Here is a 22,083-nt window from a genome sequence, read left to right on the forward strand (position 1 = left end):
CATGCCGCTGAGAGCAACACTCCCGCTCAGCTCAAATCCCATCGTTACCTCATCTAAAACGAAACCTAAAAAGTTCCCCATCACTCAGGAAACACAGAGCCAGATGTTCTAGATCATCTGCAACCTGGCACCAAGGTACCTCTCCACGTTTACTTCCCTCTACGCCTGTGGTCCTTTCTGGGATGGGGACTGCATCCCAGTAGATGGAACTACTTCCGATATGCTCTTCTTCCACCTGGCATGCTCCTCTTCCCCACCTCCACATGGTCAAGCCCTGCCCCCCCATCATGTCCTCTTCTGAGCCTTCCCTCACCTCCCTAAAGAAAAATAACTTGTCTTTCTCTGAACTCTCACAGCCCACCCTTCATACCCTCTTACAGGACCTATAACACAAGGTACTGGGTGATTTGTGTGACCGCGTTAGACTCCCCTCTAGTCTGTAAATATTTTAAGGACACCAAACAGTTCTAATCAACTTTGTTTCTCTCACCACATCTACCAGATTGCTTTTGTGTATGTTAGGTACTTAATATTTTTTTGACTGAAGCAGAAAAATTGGATGAAGTATGATGCAATTAATGTATATAGGTTCATCACAGAATTTTCAATATGGCTAACATGGGAAGATATTTACAATATATGGTTAAATGAGAAAAGCAGATATTAAAATTCTCTGTGTGGTATAATCCTATTAAAATATGTTAATATATTTTCACACAAAAACAGAAAAGTTAACTGAAAGCTATGATGATTTTAACTTTTCCCTGAGTCATTATTTTTCCTACAGTGAACATTGATTCACTGTGCACTTTTATCAAATGACTAAGCAATTTCATTTCTAGAAACTTTATACTGAAGATGTACAAAAAAATATAGAAGGATAGTCCCTATTTCCATGGGGAAAACAATAAAAAGAGGTGAATATCACGGAGTGCCAGTAAGAAACAGATGCGATAAGTCTGGTACATTTATACAAAGAAATTTCATGCAGCCATTCAAAATGTTGATGTAGGTGGACATTTATTAACATAGAAAGATGAGCATAATGTGTTAATGAGAGAATAAAACTAATAAAAATTTAATGAAATAGGCTATTTTGGTAAATAATTATATTTATATGAATACATATTAGAAAAAGTCTGGAAGGATATGCAACAAACCTATTTAACACTGTTTTTGTAAGGCTAAAGAATTATGGGTTTTTATAATCTTTTCTTCTTTGTGTCTCTATTTTCTAAATTATGCATTACAAACATAAGCTACTAGTACAACCACAAAATTGAAATCTACGCACAATAACGTCACATGATAAGAATTTGATCACAACATTCTTAAAAAGAAAAGCTTTGAAATCCCTTACCGTAGATTCTTAGAAGAAATTTAAGTACTGATTGCATTTCGAGGCAATCAGAAGAAAAAGAACCATGAGAGCCTATAAATCTGTTCTTGTCAAACTCCATTGTTCATGGGTTCACCTGGGGTATTTGTTAAATGCTGATTCCCAGGCACTTGCTGCCAGAAAATCATTCTATAGATCTGGGCATTTCTGACCACCCCCCGCTCCCCTCACACACACACACTGACACATTCACAGAGATTTTGATGTAGACGCCCCACTTTGGAAACTACTAGTTTAAAACAATACTGTAATTTAAAAAAAAGGGTAGAGGGAGGAAAAATGTTCAGTGTGAGAGATTATGAATTCTGAAGGCCAGGGAGGTTCAGTGATTTGAAGTCACATTTTGTAATTCTGTGAACAGCACTTTGTCCACTAATCAACAACACAATGTTCCCTCCTCTAGCTCTGAAGGTACCTCCTGGTAATTCCTTTACAAACCCACCTCCCTCCTCAGCACACACATACAATACTGAATGCAGCTCTCCAAATATTATTTAATGCCCCATAACCTGATGTGTCTCCCAGCAGCAAATATAAGATGTCTAAAATGCCTTTGACTTATTTTAAGCAAATAAACAAAACAGGGGATTTATCATCATTTATCTTCATTCCTCCTCCAAGTACATTCATCATTACTTTGAAATTACTACAGTAACCTCTAAAGTCTCCATAGTAAATCCTCAGGGCCAGAACACTCTTCCTAAAGAAACACCTTCAATAAGCATTTTCATAATCAAGAACAATAATTTTTAACATGCAAATACATTTATCATTATTATTATTATTGAAATCTTAAACATAAAAGTAGATGGTATAAGAAATTCCTATGTTCATGCAGCACTGGGGCAGCAGCTGGAAAGGTGCCAGAAACATCTAGGGAGAAACTGAACTGTCTGGGGGGAGGGTTGGAAGGGCAGCTTTCTCCCAGACTGAACTCCTGGCAGAAGCCACTGTTCTTTGCTGAGCCCTCCCCCTACAGAGCTGGCAGGAGGGCACCATGTCTGAGTCTCTATTAACCTACCTAACACTGTTACCCCTGTCCTCGTGAGACCATGCCCCACCCAACTTGCGGGCCCACCAAGCCAATTCCAGTGGCTTTTCCATACAAATGGCCTGTCTCGGTTCATATGCTACAGACTTTCTTAAAATCTCTCAAAGGTTCACAAACCCCCAATAAGCAGCATCTGGCTTTGGAGTGCCCCAAAACTCTTGCTAAATAGCCCAGACCCAGCATGCTGGCAGCCAGCCTCAGTTCATAGTTTGGCCTTACCTGGGCACCTCCAAGCCCAGCACATGTAGCAGCCATCTGCAGATTGCTTTGTAGCTCATGCCAGGTGGCTCCAGGCAGGGCACAGGAAGCGGCTGACCTTGGCCTGCACCTCTCGGGAGACTAGAGCCAGCACACCTGGTGGACAGCTTCAGACCATGCTAAAGTACCACCCAACCACCTCCATGAGCAACACATTCAAGGGGCAGACTCCAAATGGGAGGACTCATTGGGAATCAGAGCTCTGCTGAAGTGAGCCCTTCTCTTGGCATGCCAGCAGCAATCAAGGCTCAACTACAACAGGAGCATGCATACAGCCCACATGGGATGGGGGACTGGGGGGCACAAGTGGAATACCTACCTGGGGTGACCAAGAAGGCTACACCATTGGGCATACAGGATACCTACAGAGCCCATAGGCCACTTTACCAAGATTGGAAGACATAGCAGCTCTATCTAATACAAAGAAACAAACACAGCAAGACAGCCATAATGAGAGACAAAGAAACATGTCCCAAATGAAAGAAGAGGGAAAAAACTCCAGAAAAGAAATACATAATTTGGAGAGAAGCAATCTACCAGATGCAGAGTTCAAAACACTGGTTATAAGGATGCTCAATGAACTTAGAGGAAGAATAGATGAACTTGGTGAGAACCTCAACAAAGAGTTAACATAATAATGGAGATAGAAAACATAAAAAAGAATCAGTCAGAAATGAAGGATACACTAAGCTGAAATCAACAGTAGAGTAGATGAAAGAGAGGACCAAATCAGCAATTTGGAAGCCAAAGAATCGGAAAACCCCAATCAGAGCAGCAAAAAGAAAAAAGAATCCCCTCCAAAAAGAGGCCCTGACCAGTGTGGCTCAGTTGGTTAGTCATCGTCCCGTATACCAAAATGTTGCTGGTTCAATTCCCAGTCAGGGCACATGTCCAGGATGCTGGCTTGATCCCTGGTAGAGAGCATGCAGGAGGTAGCAGATCGATGTTCTGCTCTCACATCGATGTTTCTCTTTCTCTCTCCCTCTCCCTTCCCCTCTCTTTAAAAATCAATAAAAATATTAAAAACAAACACCCTCCCCCGCCAAAGGGAACAATGTAAGGAGCCTCTGGGGACGACTTCAAACATTCACATCATGGGGGTGCCAGGAGGAGAAGAGAGAGAGTAAGGAATTGAAAACCTATTAAAAAAAAAAAGATGGAATATTTCCCTAACCTGGTGAAGGAAAGAGACATATAAGTCCAGGAAGCACAGAGGGTTCAAAACAAGATAAACCCAAAGAGGCCCACACCAGGTCACATCATAATTAGAATGCCAAGGATTAAAGACAAAGAGAGTCTTAAAAGCAGCAAGAGAAAAGCAGTTAGTTACTTACAAGACAGCTCCCATAAGACTGTTAGCTGATTCCTCAACAGCAACTTTACAGGCCAGAGGGGATTAGCACGAAATATTTAAAGTGATGAAAAGCAAGGACCTAAAACCAAAATTACTCTACCCAGCAAAGCTATCATTTAGAATCGAAGGACAGATAAAGAGCTGCTCAGACAAGAAAAAGGTAAAGGAGTTCACCACTACCAAACTAATTATTACATGAAATATTAAAGGGTCTTCTATAAGAGGAAAAAAGAAAAAAGGATAAAAATATGAATAATAAAATGACAATAAAAACCTATCAACAATTACTTTAAATGCAAATGGATTAAATGCTCCAATCAAAAGATATATGGTGGCTGAATGGATAACAAAACAAGATCCTTACATATGCTGCCTACAAGAGACCCACTTCAGAACGAAAGACAAGACGCATAAAAACTGAAATTAAAGGGATGGAACAAGATATTTCATGAAAATAGATACAAACAAACGAAAGCTGAGGTAGCAATACTTATACCAGACAAAACATACTTTAAAACAAAGGCTATAACAAGAGACAACAAAGGACCCAGCAAGTCCACTGCTGGGTATTTATCCAAAGAATCCCCAAATACTAAATCGAAAAGACATCTATATGTTCTCTGAAGCATTATTTACAATAGCCATGATAGGGAAGCAGCCTAAGTTTCCATCAAAAGATGAATGGATAAAGAAGTTGTGCATATACTCAATGAAATAGGACTCAGCCATAAAAAAAAAAGAGAAATCTTGCCATTTGCAACAACATGAATAAACCTAGAGGGCATTGTACTGTGCAGACAAAGAAAGACAAATGTCATATGATTTCACTTATATATGGAATCTGTTAAACAAAGTATATAAGCAGAACAGTAACAGGCTCATAGGGTAGATATGGAGAACATATTGTCATTTCCCAGATGGGAGAGGGGTTGGGTGGGGCTAGGTGAAAAAGTGAAGGGATTAAGTACAAACTGGGAGTTACAGCATAGTTATGGGGATGTAAAGTACAGTGTAGGGAATATAGTCAATAATACTGTAATAACTATGTATGGTGTTAGATGGGAACTAGATTTATTGAGGGTGATCACTTCATAAGATAAATAATAAATGTCTAATCACTGGTTTGTACATCTAAAACTAATATAATATTGTACATCAACTGCAATTGAAAAATAAAAAAATTATTTAAAAAAAAAGAAATCCCTGTGTTCACATCACCAGCTTCAACAATGATCAGAGCTATCTGGTCTCATCTTTACTTCCTCCACCCACTCAGAATTATTCTGAAGCAAGAGCTAGAGATCCTATCACTTGCATCCATAAATATTTTAGTATATATTCCTAAAACAAAGAACTCTCAAAATCATTATAATGCTAAAACTATCAAACCTAAAAAAAAGGGTAATTTCTTAAAATTACCACATTATCTGGTCAGTATGCAAATCTGTCCAAAAATTTTAATAGTGTTTAAATCAGAATCCCAGTCCTATACATCCATTGGCTGCTATGGTTTTAAGCCTTTTAATCCATAGGTTCTCTTTCTTTTTAAATACAGCTTTAAAAAAATGTTTTAAAATTGAAGTATAATTTATATACAATAGAATGAAAAAAATTTAAGTGTAGAGTTGGTGAGTTTTGGTAAATGCCCGTGTAACCGCCCCCCAAATTAAGACACAGAACACTTCTAACCACACAGTAAACCCACAACTCCCCTTCCTTCCAGATAATCTCCCCAGCCAAGGCAACGCTTCTCTTCACACAGCTTAGCTTTGTAAACTAGGGCTTTTTAAGCCTTTTCCAATCAAGGCCCAACTGCTCAAGCAGGCACTGGAGGATACTTCTTGATGAGTGTGGATAGATTCTTCTTGCCTGTAGGATTTTTTTCCTGCTCAGCTACTACCGCCTACTCATTCAGAGTGGTCTAGTGACTTAATTACTCCCACTTCAGTGACCTTCTCTACTAGACTGTTCTACAGGCCTGCAATTTTGGCTGCCTTTGCCAGTTAAATTCTACCCACACTCTAATCAAGACTTGGCCCCAATTCTCTCTCCTCTATAGTTTTTTCCTATGACACGATTCCACTGACACCTCTGTTCTCCCCTACTTGTCCTGACCAAAATATATCCTGCCCTCTGTTTTCTCTGTTTCATGTGAGTCTCCTCCTTGAGAATGTAAGCTTGAGTCTCTTCGTGCCATGTTCATCTCTGGTGTGCTCTTCAGTGCTTAAAATAGCACCGGACAATAGAAAGCCTTTGGTAAGTGCCTATGTAATTCAACTGAAAGTCACGAGGATTCTGTTTAGGCTGACTAGCAAAGGCAAAGAACAACATTAAATATTAAACCAATTCCCATTCACTGAAATCAGAGGGAACTTATCAGCTTTATTGACAGAAAATGTTTCTCAGATGGTACTGAAACTGACTGATCTTAAATGGCCCGCAAACAGCGGTCTGGACTCGTCAGACCCATCGTAGTTATAGGGCACACTAAGATCACACGTGCACTAGCATGAGACTGTGACAGATGACTGATGTGTTTAAGTAAAACACAGAGAAAGTGCAGCCAAGAAAGCCAGAAATAAAGCGGCCAAGAAAATTCAATGGCCTCAACCTCAGCTGCCTTTCAAAATCACCTGAGTTGGAGGTGGCACCTTTAAAAATACAGATGTAATGAACTATCTGCAGGTGGGCCTAACTATTAGTTAGTTTGTTTTTAACAGCTCCCCAAGTGATTCTAATGAGCACCCAGGACTGAGAAGCACTGGATTAAATTAGCCAGTATAAAAACACAACTCGGCTGCTAAAAACAAGAGTTTAGACTTCCATCTGGTTTCAATCCATCAACTGGGATCATGTGAATTCTTAGGAATTACTGGTAATTTAGTTATTAACAGGCCTGGACCCCTAATGGTAGGAACCCATGACAAGCAGTAAATACGACCAAACAATACGGGCAAAACAACAAAAGTAACACGAAGCACCCTCAGAATTCTGGCCTAGATGCTCCAAACTCCCACCAAGTGGCAATGGTTTTCACCCGGGAAGTAAGTGAGCTGGGGAGTGGGCAACTTTGGTCATGAACTCAAAATTGCCACAAAGGCCAATAAAGCACTAGCCTCATTTTATGACTTGACCAGCTGTAATGACTAAGAGAGAAAGTGATAGAAAATGTGATTTTCTTCTTGAAAATAAGAACCACTTTGAAACATTAATTCGTATTCTCAAGTGTACTTAGTGATTAATGTATGGATAGTTATACTAGCTCAGGCAAACTATAATGAAAAATAAGTAACCTGAAAACATTTTTTTTTTACTTATTTTTAGAAATGTTAAAAGCAAACTTATTTGGAAGAAAAATAATTCAATGAAAAATAGAACTGGAGGAGTTTTAAAGAGATCACCTTCTCCAGTTTCCTCTGAGATGTTTATTCACCCAGAATGGGTATTAATGTTAGTAAAGAGCAGTGTTTTGTTTCTAGATCTGTTGATTTTTAAAAATTTACTAAAATAGATTTTAAAAGTTGCTCTGTTCACACATTCCAGCTCTCCTGGCATGCTAACTCATATTTTTATTTTCAATGTTGAGTGCTTTCTGAAAACACAGCTAAGGAAAATTAACCATGTTACGGTGCCAATTTTGAGCTAGACACTGTGATATGATTTTTAAAGAACATTTAGCTTACTTGTCAAGAAGAGGTAGGACTGAAATTTCTGAATCATTACAGAGGCCACTCAATGATTTAGGTATTTTCACAAAGTATAAGAATTCAAAGGAATTTGAAATAGTACTTCTAGTTTTTCAAAGAAGAAAAGAGCTTGAACATGAATTCACCCTTGTCAGCCCACATGTGGGTTTGGGGAATAGACAGAGATTATTTATGAAGGATCACCTATTTTGGGTACCTTTTATGACTTTTTTTTGGTGGGGGGGGAAAGTATGTAGCTTTGGTGGAGAAGAGACAATCTCTTTCTGTTTCCAGGATCACCTCTCAAGCACTGCCTGAATGCCACTACAGGTGGTCACCAACATAGTCAACTCGAACTGGAGATGAAAAACTTACATGGCCAGAGCTGCAGTTTAACAATTTCTAGGGCCACTTTAATATTTTCTTGAGAAAATGCCAGACAGCTGTTATGAATGTATCTAAAAGTGGGTACTCAGAAATTAAAACGTTAGAGTAGATTAAGAACCAGATTCTTCCTCACCACAACCCCACCCACATCTAATTACACACCATCCCAAGGCAACCCAGAAAACCCACACTGACAAGCTGCAGTAACTGAAGTTGGGTTGAGCAGATGTGCTCTCTGTTCCTCAGATACAGCTAAGGTCCTCCTCTGCTCCCTAAGCGCATCCCCTCCCTTGCCTCAGAGAGCTGGATGCCAGCTGAACAATTCCAGCACTGTGTACGTGCACACTATTTAGGGGCTAACATGTACCACCAGAGGTAATCATTCATATTACTGCTATATGTCTTGGCTTCCCAAGTCCTTCAAGGTATGGGACCACTTGCTCTCTTTGTTGCAGTGCCACACTTTGCATATAGTCGACGCTGACTGCATAATTATCAATTGACCCCAAAGGAGAAGGGTACAGAGCAGACTTGGGACATCTTTATTGAGATATGAGTGACTTGCTGTTTAGAAGAAGAATAAACAGCGGTAGCCATCATCCTCACTCAACAATCCCCTTTGTCATTTATGAATGGACGTCAGGGATTCAAAGCCATTTTGTTCTCACAAACCACTAATCTCTGTGCTTTGGCCAGAAATGAACTGCACATTTTAGGATTCATTCACAGTGTAGGCGTCAAAGTAAACCTGCATCTTTTCCCCAGGCTGCACGTGCATTTCACTAGTACTCACTGAACAGATAAAGCATCAGTTTAGAAGCCAGGAGGTCACGGTTTGATTCCCACTCAGGCCCGGGGTTGCAGGCTCCGTCCTCAGTAAGGGGCGTGCAGGAGGCAGCCCATCAATGATTCTCTCTCATCTTTCCATCTCTCCCTCTCTCCCTTCCTCCCTTCCTCTCTGAAATATATATATATAATTTTTTTTTAAAGAGGAAGATTTTGAAATGGGTGTCAACTAAAGGGCTCACCAACAGAGTGAACAGATTTTAAACTCTGTAAAAGATTTTTCTCAGGACTGGAGTACTTTTCCCCAAGGTCTGAAACCGATCTAAAATTTCAATCCTTCTGAGGGTCACTATCCCCTTTGAGACTCTAATGAAAATTATGCACTTTCTTCATAAAAATTCCAAACACAAAAATGTTCATGAAGCTATGGACCCCAGGTTAAGAAGCCTCACTCTAAGGCTGTTTATTCCAACAATATTTCCCTGAAATAGGGCCTGGGGTGTGCCTATAGGGTTGGTGATGGTGGTGGTGGATGACAGCAGGAAACCCATGAATTTTGGAAAAGTTCCCCAGCTGAATCTGATGGGCAGTCTGGTGAAGAGCTAGTTTCGCATAAAAATTCTGCTGAAAGAGCCCCCTGCATGAAAAATCTAACGCATCCTTCTCATGACTCAGAAGGACATGGAAGCCCAGTCTCTCCCTTTCTACAGTGATTCTCCAAGTTCCTGTACAGCCGGTACCAGAAGTCAGCTAACTACCTCATGCCAGTATACATATACTGCAGGGTGCCAACAATATTTGGTTTGGCTTATTCTGACGCTATTGTAGCACTAATTAAAAGACAATTATTATTAAAAAAAAATAGGTACCAGGACAAGTAATTGGTAATTATTTGAACTAGGAGAAAACTAACTAGAAATGGAATTTTGTAACAATTTATTTCCCTGCTTTTGCTTTGGCTCACATCTCTCTGTCTACAAAACTGCTTTCACAATTATGGGAATGACTTCAAGTTCATAAACTTTTTAACAAACTTGAGATAATGAACAGGGCAAATGTGGAAGCTGATTTAAAACGCAGTTCTTTTGTCTGAGTATGAGAGATGAATTTTCTATAACTCATGTGGCAGGCAGTTCAGTTCCACCATTATAGATAGTTTTGTTTGTGTTTCCTCAGAGACAGCTATAATATATTTAGAGTATTTGTAACTGCACGTCATTTGTCTAGAATTTTCTCTCCTGTTTCCTCTTCCAGAGAGAAAGAAAAAAATGAAAAGAAATATTAACCCACTCCTCAAACCAAAACAATACAACTGATTTACAGGAAGCATAAACATTCTTTTCCTAAGGTTTCTTTGATAACAGAAACTTATTTCTTCTTAAATTCTTAATTACAACCTACTTATCTACCTATAGAAATAATACATGGAAGTTCAATTGCTAGGAATGAAAAACATGTTTTATAAAACATGTCTATAAAAAGATGTTTTATAGAACATCTTTGGTCAGCACGAAATTCAGGAAAAATGTTTGTGATCTTTTACGTGACAAATGCATAGAATATGTATGATTAAACTTTTTGTTTAAAAAGTAGGTATCCAAAATACAGCCCTGTTGTGTGTGAGCAACACTCTCATACACACTTGTGTACACCAAGCACACACGAGGTTACCCCCTGGGGGCGTGAGGGAGAGGCTGTCATTCTTTATTTATGGCCTTCTGAACCATATTTGTTATGAGCACATACTTGTTATAATTTTAAGAAAATGATAGTTTAGGTATAATAATGCTGCTAAAAATAATGCTCTTGTGCATACCAACAAGTTATACCCTCACATCTTCAACCCTAGGCAAGTTTAAGAGAATTTCCTAGACTGGACACTAATATACTTAATTTAATTTTGGCTTCATTTTGGGCTTTCACACAGATTCTGAATGAGGCTGAACTGAAAATTTTTCTTCCTACTTTGTATTTTCCCATTTTTATCTATATCTATTTTTTTGATAAAATTGTTAGTTGGGGAGGCATAATATAATTGGGGGACGAAGGCAATGGCCAGCCAGAATTATGAACATGAAAATTTGGATTAAAAACGAAAGATCATTTGCACAATTTCTGTTTGGCAATTTGTTCTATGTCCACATTTCCATTTCTGGAAGTACTAAAAATAGTAACAGCAACGACAGCCAGCATTTACTGAGCATTTATATACTCTGCTGCAGGCTGTTCCAAATGCTTTACTCTTATTAACTCATTAAATCTTCATTTCAACCCTGTGAGGGAATGAAGACAAGTTGTCCTAGTGGCAGAGAAAGAATTTGATCCCAGAATGTCTGGCTTTGGAGCCCAAACTCAACAGCTCCTTCGCACTCAAGTATTAGGTTGACATAACATACATAATCATTTATATGACCTTTTTGGTAGATGTAAAACCCAAATACCCTATCATTTCATTTGGAAGACAAAGTCTGAAATGAATACCTTCCTATACTCCACTATGCCTTTTGGTAGAGAAAGGCATGAAACGTTGTGTGTGAGCAACACTATTATATGGTGTGCACAGTCAGCCGCAGTGCATTTTGACACACCTTTAATCTTCACAGCTTGCAGGTACTGACACTCTCTCTAGACCATAGATCAAGCTGCTTTCATTTTCAGTTCATATAACAAACACCAGATAACAAATATTTAACACCCTGGGTTGAGTTCCTAACCGAATTCCTTCTTCATTGGAAGTTTAAAAGCAAAACGTCTAAAATACAAACGTGATGTGGATTACAGAAATACTTTGAAGCTGTTCTTGTGCGTTCTGCGAGGGAGCTGCCACTATGACCCAATAAGTATTATTAAATATATTTATACTGTTTGTTCACCAATGCTGTGGCGCTTGTGCATTTTAGCTGATTAATGAGGTGTTCCTGTGCAGGGTCAGATCTAAGCAGAGACGTGTGGAGCATCGGTGTGACTGGAAATAGACCCAAACACACTGTCACACAGCCAGACACAACTTTATCCCCCCTCTTGCTGTTCGGGGTGTCAGGCAGATTACTCTAATGGTTCAGCCGAATATTTCTGGCAAGAATGTGAAATAGAAGCCCCAGTTTGGGGAAGAGGGAGGAAGGCTGGCAGGAAAACGCCTTTATAATGGATGACCTACTGTACCATCTGTGTCTGGGGGTATTTAAGGGTTTTATTTTGACTTCAACATCTGACATCATGATTTTTAAAAAAGACATGGAAACAGACATATTATTAGTTACTTAAGACTCCTGCTTCAGTCCACATATCATTTTAATCCTGTTTACTCTACAATGACTCCCCTGAACATTTATTAGACGCCTTTGATTCTAAAAGGCAAAAACACACACATCAGCTGTCATGGTCATGTCCATTTTTTTTTTTCCTACAATAAGCTGTCTGTTCCACAGCATGGTTACTAAAAGCTAATATTAATTCAGTATTGAAAGTGGAAACCTAGGGAGATATAAAAGATATTTCAGTCCATGTCAGCCACTACTACTTTTAGGCTATAAAGCAGCGGTTCTCAACCTGTGGGTCGCGATCCCTTTGGCGGTCGAACGACCCTTTCACAGGGGTCGCCTAAGACCATCCTGCATATCAGATATTTACATTACAATTCATAACAGTAGCAACATTACAGTTATAAAGTAGCAATGAAAATAATTTTATGGTTGGGTCACAACATGAGGAACTGTATTTAAAGGGCCAGAAGGTTGAGAAGCACTGCGTATAAAGAGAAACAGAAAGACTTTGAAATTCTTGTTAATGGCTTACTTACAGTTAAGTCTAAAACATTGGACATTTTCACATTATAATTAAATTTAATGCATATTAGGGCCCTGACCGGGTAACTCAGTTGGTTAAAGTGTCATCCCTATATGCCAAGGTTGCAGGTTCGATCCCCGGTCAGGGCACATACAAGAATCAATGAATGAATGAATAAATAAGTGGAACAACAAATCAATGTTTCTCTTTCTCCCTTTTCCTCTCTCTCTAAAATCAATCAATCAAAATAAATTTAAATTTAATCTACATCACACAAATCACACGAAGCATTTACATTCGTTTTGCATGTAGCCTTTGGTTAGAGTTGAGAATATGTTTGCAGTGGCCTCCCAAACCTCACACTATGGTTTAGCACATCAACAAAGGAAACCACGTTCAACATGCTACTAGCACAACCACCAATGACAACAACAGTGACCCTGTGCTCACCACATGCCAGTGACCAACACAGTGACAACCTCCTAGGATGGGAGCCCTTCCAGTCCCCACTTTACAATGCCCTGTAAGGAAGGCTGACTTTGCCTCCCCAGGTCACGCTGGTTCGTGAGACCAGGACAGCCAGGAATGAAGCCCCGTCCTGGGCGGATAGTATGCATTTTGAGACACACAACACTAATAACAAGGGAAGTCATTTTAGTGAGGCGTCCAGGGAAGTATTATGCCACAAAATCTTCCAGGGTAATTTCTCAATTATTAATGTCAATTAAAAAAAAATCAGGAGGTGAGCAGGAATCCCAATGAATAAGGGCAAGGATGAGGAAGACAAAAATGTAAGCACCGATCAAAACAAACAGTGGGCTAGGGCTCCCTTCTCTCAGAGTTCTGGCTTATCAGAGAGGCTTTCCTGGGCCACCCCACCTCAAACAGCCCCCACTCACACCACCACCACTCACTATTCCTGCAACTGGAGTTCTTTTCTTCATAGCACATATCACCACCTGACATGGGTTAGGTCTATTGTTTAGTGCCTGTGCCCCCAACTGGAATGTCAGGACAGGAGCTGAGACCTATGCTTGAAACAGAGCAGGAACTCAATCATTATTTGCTGGATTAATATGAATTAATGGAGTCTCCCTCCCCTCATAAAAAGTTTTAATTGACAACATTTTCTACCAGTTTTTTTTATCAATAATATACTGGTAAAAAAAATATATACTGGTAATTGGGGTTACAAACATGAAAGGACCTTTTTTAAGCCTGCCTAAGTTAAATGAACAAGTAAATAAATAACTGGAAGACATCATATCAAACCAGCAGTCCCAGGAGACAGCCCCCAGGCCAGCCAGCATTAGTTTACTTTTCTTCTTCTAGCCTGAGTCCTCAGGGAGAGGCCAAAGAAGCTACCAGACAATGAGAAACAGCAGATTTAGCCACGGTTTTCCATCATTCTACCAAATTACCACTCTAAAGCTTTCTCCAGGGTTCTAGCATTTTAGAATGGTTCTAGAAGTATAGTCCCCACCCTTCCTCATCCCCGGGTCCCGCAGAGCGCTACCTACCTGCGACTTTACCCAGACTCATTTTGGGGAAGTCGGGGTTCCTCAGCTCTTCGGTGCTTGCAGACTTCATGACAGAATTGATGGATGACAGGGTGCTGATGAGCTGCGAGTTGAGAGAGCCAATCTGCGAGTGAGGTTCCCCAAAAGCTTCCGCCAGTTCACTATAGTTCTCAGCCAGCAGCGTCTGCTGTTCCGCCAGCAGCTTCTGGACGCGCTCAATGTAGTGATCCAAGCCGGTCATCATTCCGGAAGGAGCCTGAGGCTGCGGGCCCTCCAAGAACTCTCCCACAGGCTCATCCCCAACACCTACGCTCCTCCTGCTGGCCATCAGCCCCACAGTCAACTGGGGAGGCCCACATGCGATGGTCCTCATTTTGAGACCCACCAGGTAGTTGTCATTAATATTTATCTGGCCCACGCCGGACTCTTTGGTCTTCACAGCTGATGGCCGGTCAAGCCCGGAACTGCCAGAGAGCACCGTGCCAACTCCGATGGACCGAGTCTTGGTGGAGGGGTTAATGTCCCTGACACGGCCTTCTCCTACAGCCACAGTCCGAGTTTCCACAGTCCCGGTGCTGGTCTGCTTGTCCAAAGTGCTGAGGGAAGTGTTGGTGCAGGACTCGACGAGGGTGGCTGTCTCGGTGTTGGTGGACTGGTTCAGTTGCTCCAAAGCCGTGCTGGTGTGCTGGCTGGTGGTGTGAGGCACTGCCATGACAGCAGCTTCCGCCTGGCCCGCGGGCTCCGTGCTCACGCTCCGGGAGGTGCACTCCTTCGGCGGGCAGACAATCACATCGATGGAACAGTCTCCACAGCCGATCGATCGCACTTCTTTGAGATTCAGGTTGGTCTTGAGCAGCATCAAGTCGTTTACAGATTCTTCCGTGTTGCTGCCTGTTTCACAGACGCTGATTTCCACACCCACGCTCTTATCGCGCGTCTCCACAGCCCTTCCAGTGCACTGGTCACGCATTTCCACCCTTTCTTTAACAATCCACCAATTCATGGGCAGCTCCGGCCCCGTGACTTTATTCTCACAGTGGGGCCGGCAGGAGATGCCTACGCTACTTGTTTGCACAGAGGTCCCAACACACGAGTCAACGACGTCCACGTGACGGCCAACCATCTGGTCTCTCGTCGGCACGACGGCCTCCACCATCTTGCTGAAGACAAGCGGCTGGGCCATCATGGCTTTATCGATTTTTTTCCTCGATCCAGCAGCCTGCAGCTCTTGCTTGAGCTTAGTCATCTCTCGGTCATGGGTGGTTTCTTTGAGCTGTACTTCCAGGCGGTAGATCTTTTCCTTTAAGGCTTCTATGGTCTGCTGTTGCAGCTCAATTTCTTTGTCAGCTTCAGTAGTCACCCCAAGCATGGCCTCTGTCACACTGACCCCAGAATCCCTCGTCTCCGTGACTGTCCCCACAGCAGCATCCTTCCAGGACCTGGAGCCTCTGTGGTACACAACAATGTCATGCATGTTCTCGTCGGCACCCGCAGCCACGGACCGATGCTCTCGAGGCCGACACTCCCCGTTCTCCCTGAGCTCCGAGGGGGCCTCATAGCTACTGCTCTGGATCTTCTGCTCCAGGGCCTGCATGTCTGCTGTGAGCTGCCGGAACTCTCTTATCCTCTGTGTGCTCTGCTCTACGCTCTCTATCTCTTCCTCTTCATAGTCAATGTATAATTCCCCTCCACTTCTCGGGCCCTTGGAGAGCCGTTCCAGCTGGGACGCATTCCCAGCACTATAGGACCGCTTCCTCACACCACTGATGTCGTTCTGGGATGCAGCTCTTTGGTTTTTCAGCTTTGAGGCCAACTGCCTTTTCTCCTCTTGCAACACAGAGATCTTTACCTGGAGCACAGGGATTGTTCGTACCTGTTCCTCAAGCTCCTTCAGGCGCTTCAGGGCAATGGCCATCTGCTCCCGGATGTGCTGCAGGTGCACGGGGCTCACGTTGGTCACAGGAGTGGAGATCCCTGAGCTCAGGGGGCTGTGGCGGATAGAGCTCCCCATGGAAGAGGTGGTGGCTGCAGCTGGGGCATAGCCACTATAATCCCCGTTGCCTTGGTAACCATTCTGAAGCTGGTGCATGACAGGAATGTGGTTTCCAGAACCCATGAAGGAGGAGAGAGAGCCTGTGGAGCCCATGCCTCCAAAACTGGCCAGCCTGGGCCTTCGGAAGTCACCCGGCATCGCCTGCATGGTGACCCTCTCCTGCTCCAGCCTTCTCCGGGTCTCCATCAGTGTCTTGGTGACATGAAGGTTGTGCTTCGGGAGTTGTGGTGAGGGTGGTGGCAGCTGTCGACTTTCTGGGATGGTAAGGAAAGTGGGTGAGATGTCCAGAGGGGTGGGTAGCCTTGCGACGGGAGTCGATGTAACTTGGCTTCTGGCTAGGAGGAAGCTAGGGCACTGCCTGTTGTCATCGCTATTGGAAGATGACAGAGATTCGGTGGAAGTCCACACACCCTGCTGGCCAGGTGGGGGCCTGCTTTCTGGACATGGCACAGATGGCTTCCGCCTCTTCTGGATGTTCAGTTTCTTGATGGTGTTTCCTTTCTGTATGTCATCCACGTATTTGAGGAAATCTAAATCTAGTTGATAACCATAGGGAGTCTCCACAAAATAAGGATCTCTCTGTTCCTTGTCATGGTCCCCATTTAGAACATCATCTGCTTTTCCTGTGGGAGAAAGAGAAGACAATCTTTTAATGCTATGGGATACACATAATGCAAAAGCTAACGCGCGTGTGTGTGTGTGTGTGTGTGTGTGTGTGTGTGTGTGTGTTGCAGTGTGGCAAGCTGGTATTATTTAACCAGTTAACTGCCACGGTATTTTGAATTTAAGTAAAAAAGGTCCGCCGCTTGTGTCTATAGATGCTTATGGTATACAAATGGTTAAGAGTTGACAGACCTATGTTCGAATCCTGGATCTATAACTTTACAGCTGGGCAAGCTAATAAACCATTGGGAACTTCAGTTTCCCCTCCCCCGCACCCTCCTCCCAGCAAAAAGATGAAAATACCAGCATTTAACTCATAAAGCTGTTAAAAAGAATGTAATGAGATAATGATTTTAAAGAGCCAAGAACACAGCAAGTCCTTACTAAATATTGTTATTTTTTAAAAGAATCATGAAAAGACTTTTAAGAGCATTTTCAAGTAGATAATTTGTTTTGTTGTATACAGTCCCTTGAAGTAGGATAGCAGTCACTGACACTCCTAGTTCATAAAGTACACTCTGAGGCACAAAAGGCAAAAAACCACTTAGCATAACTGACCTCCCAGTGCAGATCATGCCGCCTTACTGAACGGCGGCCCCGGGGTCCCAGTGCCTCATCACCTGCAAAGATCACAACTGGCCTTGCCGCCTTCCTCCCTGAGAGGCCGAGTGATGAACTCCAGCAGCAGGGGTGCAAGGACGCAGAGCACAGACTTCACCTCTACCTTGTGTGTTCCCGTTTAAACACAAAAGCAAACCCCGTGCCAGCCAGAGGAAACAGTTTCTCCAACTTGGACTTCTGTTGGACAAAACATCCACTGTCCCAAGAACACCCTGTTTTGTGGCTGTGGTGTATGCAAACAGATGCAAAGGAGGATGGAAATAAGGGCAAGCCTCCGTCCAAACCCTGGATCATGTGGCATTCGGTAAATGCTACTTCTGCCTAAACCAGGCATTTAGCAAAGGAAACACAAGAGCTTTTCAAGGCACAGAGCTTGCTGCTGGCCCGAGCTATGCATTTCAAGCTGAAAAGCAAGGCCATTTTTGTTTGTTTAAATTGTTGGATCTTCCTAGAGTCGGAATGAGAAGCGCTGCATTTTCGGAGCTACGGGAAGGACCCAAACGCAGTGAGTGAAAACACAAGCCATGGGAATACAAACCCCGCCGGAGGCCTGTGGAGGGCCCAGCACTCCCAGCAGTTTGGGCTGCCAGCCTGCCCTTCCCCACCCCACCACTGCTGAACATTTCTACCCGATATGGGAATGCTCTGAGCAGACCTCCTGCCCCTGCTCGCCCTCTTTCCTCTGAAATGCTGGAAAGGAAAGCACACCAAGAAGACTGCCAAGCAGAGGAGTACAACGTTGTGTGTCCTTTGTGCCCCGATTTAAAACAATATCAGACTGTCCCAGCTGTTGGAACTCAGGCCCTACCTTTCAATTCTAAACCGCGCAGGGAAAGCACTTTAAGGGGTGCACAGCGCCCAGCATTTTCTAACCAAAGAAGGGTGAGTTGATGCAGGCGCCCGCGCCTGGAAATCTGTGCTCACGCTAGCAAGACCGCGTCTTTCCATCTCTCTCTCCTTCCCTTTTAACTCCACATGGACAACACGTCATTCCAAATATGCAGCCGGACCTGTTTCTAGCGCTGTCTGAAATTCCACAAGCGAAGAGAAACTGCAGGCTCCGGTGTCAGGCAGGGGCAGACAGATCTCAGACACCACCAGCCCGGTGGCTCTCAACCCTCCCCTTCTCTGCCCCCCTCCCCGCAGGGTCCTGGCTTGGGGGAATCCAGGGAATTCAGCCCCATTCCCCGGAGATGAGGCCCCCAGGCGGCCGGATTTGCTGTCCCGCCCGCCCCGCAGCCCGCTCTCCGTGCACCTACCAGGCGCCCGCTGCGCTCCCCGCAGGCCCGCCCCGCTGCACTGCACACCCTGCTCTGTTGCTCCGAGGCCACGGGTCTTCACCCCATAAGGAAAGGAGGTTCCACATTCGCGTAAACTTAGCCGGCCACGCGCAGATACCATAGGCCGAGCGTTCACCAATGGAGGCTCCCTCCGCCTCGGTGGCGCCACCCCCAGCACCCTCAGGGGTTCGGCATTCCCTGCTTTCTTAATGGAAACAGGAAACCGGGAGCTTTTGAAAACGTGTGTGCTTCTTCCCAGGGCTGCCAGAAGTAAAACATAAAGCCAGCAGTTTCACCAGGGCCACAGAGAGGCTCTGTCTGCGGGGCCGGCCCCTTCTCCGTGAACGAGTGTGTGTTCTTGTGTGCAAGCTCGGAGGCCTCGGCGCTCGGTCACCTGCGAAAGTGAGGCACAATCGGCCCCACTGTTGCCTGCAGGCTCCTAGCCGGGCAATGCCCGGTGGGTGGGTGCAGAGCCCGGCGGAACTGGCACCAGCACTTGGTGCTCAACCAGTGACAAGAAGTTATCCTTTAACGAGCATCTCCACTCAGCTTGTGCCACTGTTGAACGTTTCTTTTAAAAAAATGTAAACATCCTTTTCCATTTACGAAAGTAGTACATGTTTGTGTAAAAAAAAAAAAAAAAGTCAGGTAGAAACTATTTAAGAAAGAAAGTCACTCATCTGGCCATCTAGCGGCAACTGTTAATATTTCGTTGTTACTCCTAGATTTTTCTATTTCTTAACATACTTACTTTTCCCACTTAAGCATTTTCAATAGAAATGGTTAACTTTTTTTTGTTTTCCTCCAAAAAAAATTTAATGCACTGATTAACATCAGGATTTAAAACAACAAACTACATCACATGTTTTCAGTGAACTTTAGCTGTCACACTGAAGTTTACAAACTGAAGTTCACAAAAGGCATGGTCACAATGAATTACCCTCAAATGGACTCAAGGCTCCTAAATCTGGGAATCAGTAGAGGTTAGAATTTTACCAGGTTAGGATTGATGATTTGCGAATACTGCTTGAATCAGACTATCCTACAGCTTTGTAATTTCAAATTTCATGCTCAGGCAACTAAAAACTACAAGCTCAATGTGTCATTTTTACAAACGATGTCCACAGTATGAACTGTTCTACAATTAGAGATATCCAGTGTCATTACTTTTCTTATCTCTTGCTTTCTAGTGTACCTTTACAAACATTCACACAAATATGGCACTTCTAGGGCCCTGACTGATTTCCCAACTTTTCATGTAGGTAGTCTTATCTCCCTATACTAGACTGTAATTATCTTCAGAGCAACAATATAATATTTAAAATATATTCCCCCGCCCTAGCTGGTTTGGCTCAGTGGGTGGAGCAAGCATGAACTTGCGGCCTGCATGCAGCCCACCAGCTGCGAGTTTGACATGCTTGGATAGAGCTGACGGCCTGTGGACTGAAGGGACCTGGGTTCAATTCTGGTCAAGGGCACATGCCTTGGTTTCGGGCTTGATCCCCAGTAGGGGGTGTGCAGGAGGCAGCCAATCAATCATTCTCTCTCATCATTGATGTTTCTATCTCTCTCTTCCTCTCTGAAATAAATAAAAATATATTTTAAAAAATAAAATATGTTCCCCCAACCACACACATCAATTAACAAGATACTGGGAACAAAGAAGATGTTTAAAAATGTTTCCTGAAGGAATTAACTGAATATACAGTATAACATAACGAGCTTTAAATGCTCTTACTGCTCTGTCGAGAGACTTGCTTGCTCTGTATTAGTGTTAAGGACATTTCTTGCACAACACTGTTCAAAACACTGTTTCAGTAGTTACCTTTAGGTTGTGGAATCATAGGTGGTTTTAATGTTGATATTTATGTTTTATAAATTTTTATAACACATAGGTGTTTGTCTTTTAAAAATATGACCCCAAGAAGTCACTAATTGGAAAGCAAGAGAAATGAACCGAAAGAAACAATAAGAAACTTCATTTGGGAGGTGGATGAAGGAGGCAGCCATGGCAAAGACAGCTAGATGTTCCTCAGTATGTCTTATCCCATTCTTCTACACTAACAGAATTATGTTTACCTGTGCAAATATAAAGACTATTTCTCTAGCCCCCTTTACTGTTAGTATGGCCATAGCAGAAATGTCATGTAGCAACCACCCTTAAAAGACACAGGAGTAGGCCTATGACCTCCTTTCTTCTTTGGTCCTTCTTCCATCCTGCTGCCAGGGATGCAGATGTGATGACTGGAACTCTAGCTGCTATCTTGGACCCTGAGTTCATACACAGGGATACAGGGACAATGTGCCAGATGGAGCCTAGGTCTCTAAAAGCTTTGTGGAGCAAAGCTGCTCTGCTACTTCTAGAAAGCGTATACCTCCATACTTTTATGTGAAACAGAGAAACTTCTTTTTTGTTTAGTCATTGTATGTTTTGGGTCTCTGTTACTTACAGCTAAACTGAATTCAATGTGTCTACTCCCCCACAAAAAAAATTTAAGACAGATCTTGAAAAGAAGAAAAATGCTAAATAATATACTGGGGAGATGCTACAGTAAAACTTTTTTTATGACAAACATTTTGATTAAGAATTACAGAAATGTAAAAAGCAACAGTTTAAAAAATCTCTAAGTAGGTTATAAGGAGACTCTTAACTGATGAAAAAACCTTATTTTGGACTAACAGAGCTATGCCTGCCCATACACAGCCCAAAACCACTGGCCATGTCTGCAACTAGACTCCTGAAAGTAACAGCTTCCAAGTAAATATTCTGGAATCAGAGGGCTGTCCCTGGTGTTTACAAGAATTTTCTGAATGTCTGGAAATCAAGTGGTGGAGACTGCGCCTGGCACCACCTCCACCTTCATTATATAGCATTTACAGAAAGCTTAATTGGGTGCAGAAAATGGTCCTATTCAGTGGGAGGAGTAGGCGGGAGGGTTTATAAGAAATAAAATGAGGTAGAGTCTAGCTGGAAGATAAATGCCAAACACCCTAAACGAAACACTAATTGAGATCAGTTACAAAGGCATATTATCAACAAGAACAATATGACAGTATGCGAATGAGTGATCAAAACATAATGGAGTTAACCAGGAGATGAGTTCTGAAGACGAGGTAAGTAAGTGATGATAGACTAAAAGGAAAAGACAGGTAAATGGTGGAGAAGAGCCAGGGCGGGGCCTGTGGTGAAGCTCAAAGAAAGATGAGGTTAGAAGAGATGGGGATAGCTGAGTACAGAA

General features: G+C 42.8%; 1 protein-coding gene across 12 annotated transcripts in view; it reads right to left on the reverse strand.

The window, feature by feature from the left end:
* KANK1 (KN motif and ankyrin repeat domains 1) overlaps positions 1 to 22,083 on the reverse strand; it is a 169,305-nt gene that overhangs the window by 15,805 nt on the left and 131,417 nt on the right. For 10 of the 12 annotated variants that reach the window (XR_002832189.1, XR_002832190.1, XR_002832191.1 and 7 more), the window contains one exon: positions 14,228 to 16,903. Coding sequence is in view for 4 of the 12 variants with exons in the window: in XM_014466412.2 (XP_014321898.2) it covers positions 14,228 to 16,903 (2,676 nt within the window). In the remaining 8 variants the exon portion in view is untranslated. Of the gene's footprint in view, positions 1 to 14,227; positions 16,904 to 17,501; positions 18,060 to 18,823; positions 18,924 to 22,083 lie in introns of those variants that run through there. The other 2 variants (XR_002832196.1, XR_002832195.1) reach the window with 2 other exon arrangements.

Source organism: Myotis lucifugus, unplaced genomic scaffold, assembly GCF_000147115.1.
Source record: "Myotis lucifugus unplaced genomic scaffold, Myoluc2.0 scaffold_337, whole genome shotgun sequence".
NCBI classification, from domain to species: Eukaryota; Metazoa; Chordata; class Mammalia; order Chiroptera; family Vespertilionidae; genus Myotis; species Myotis lucifugus.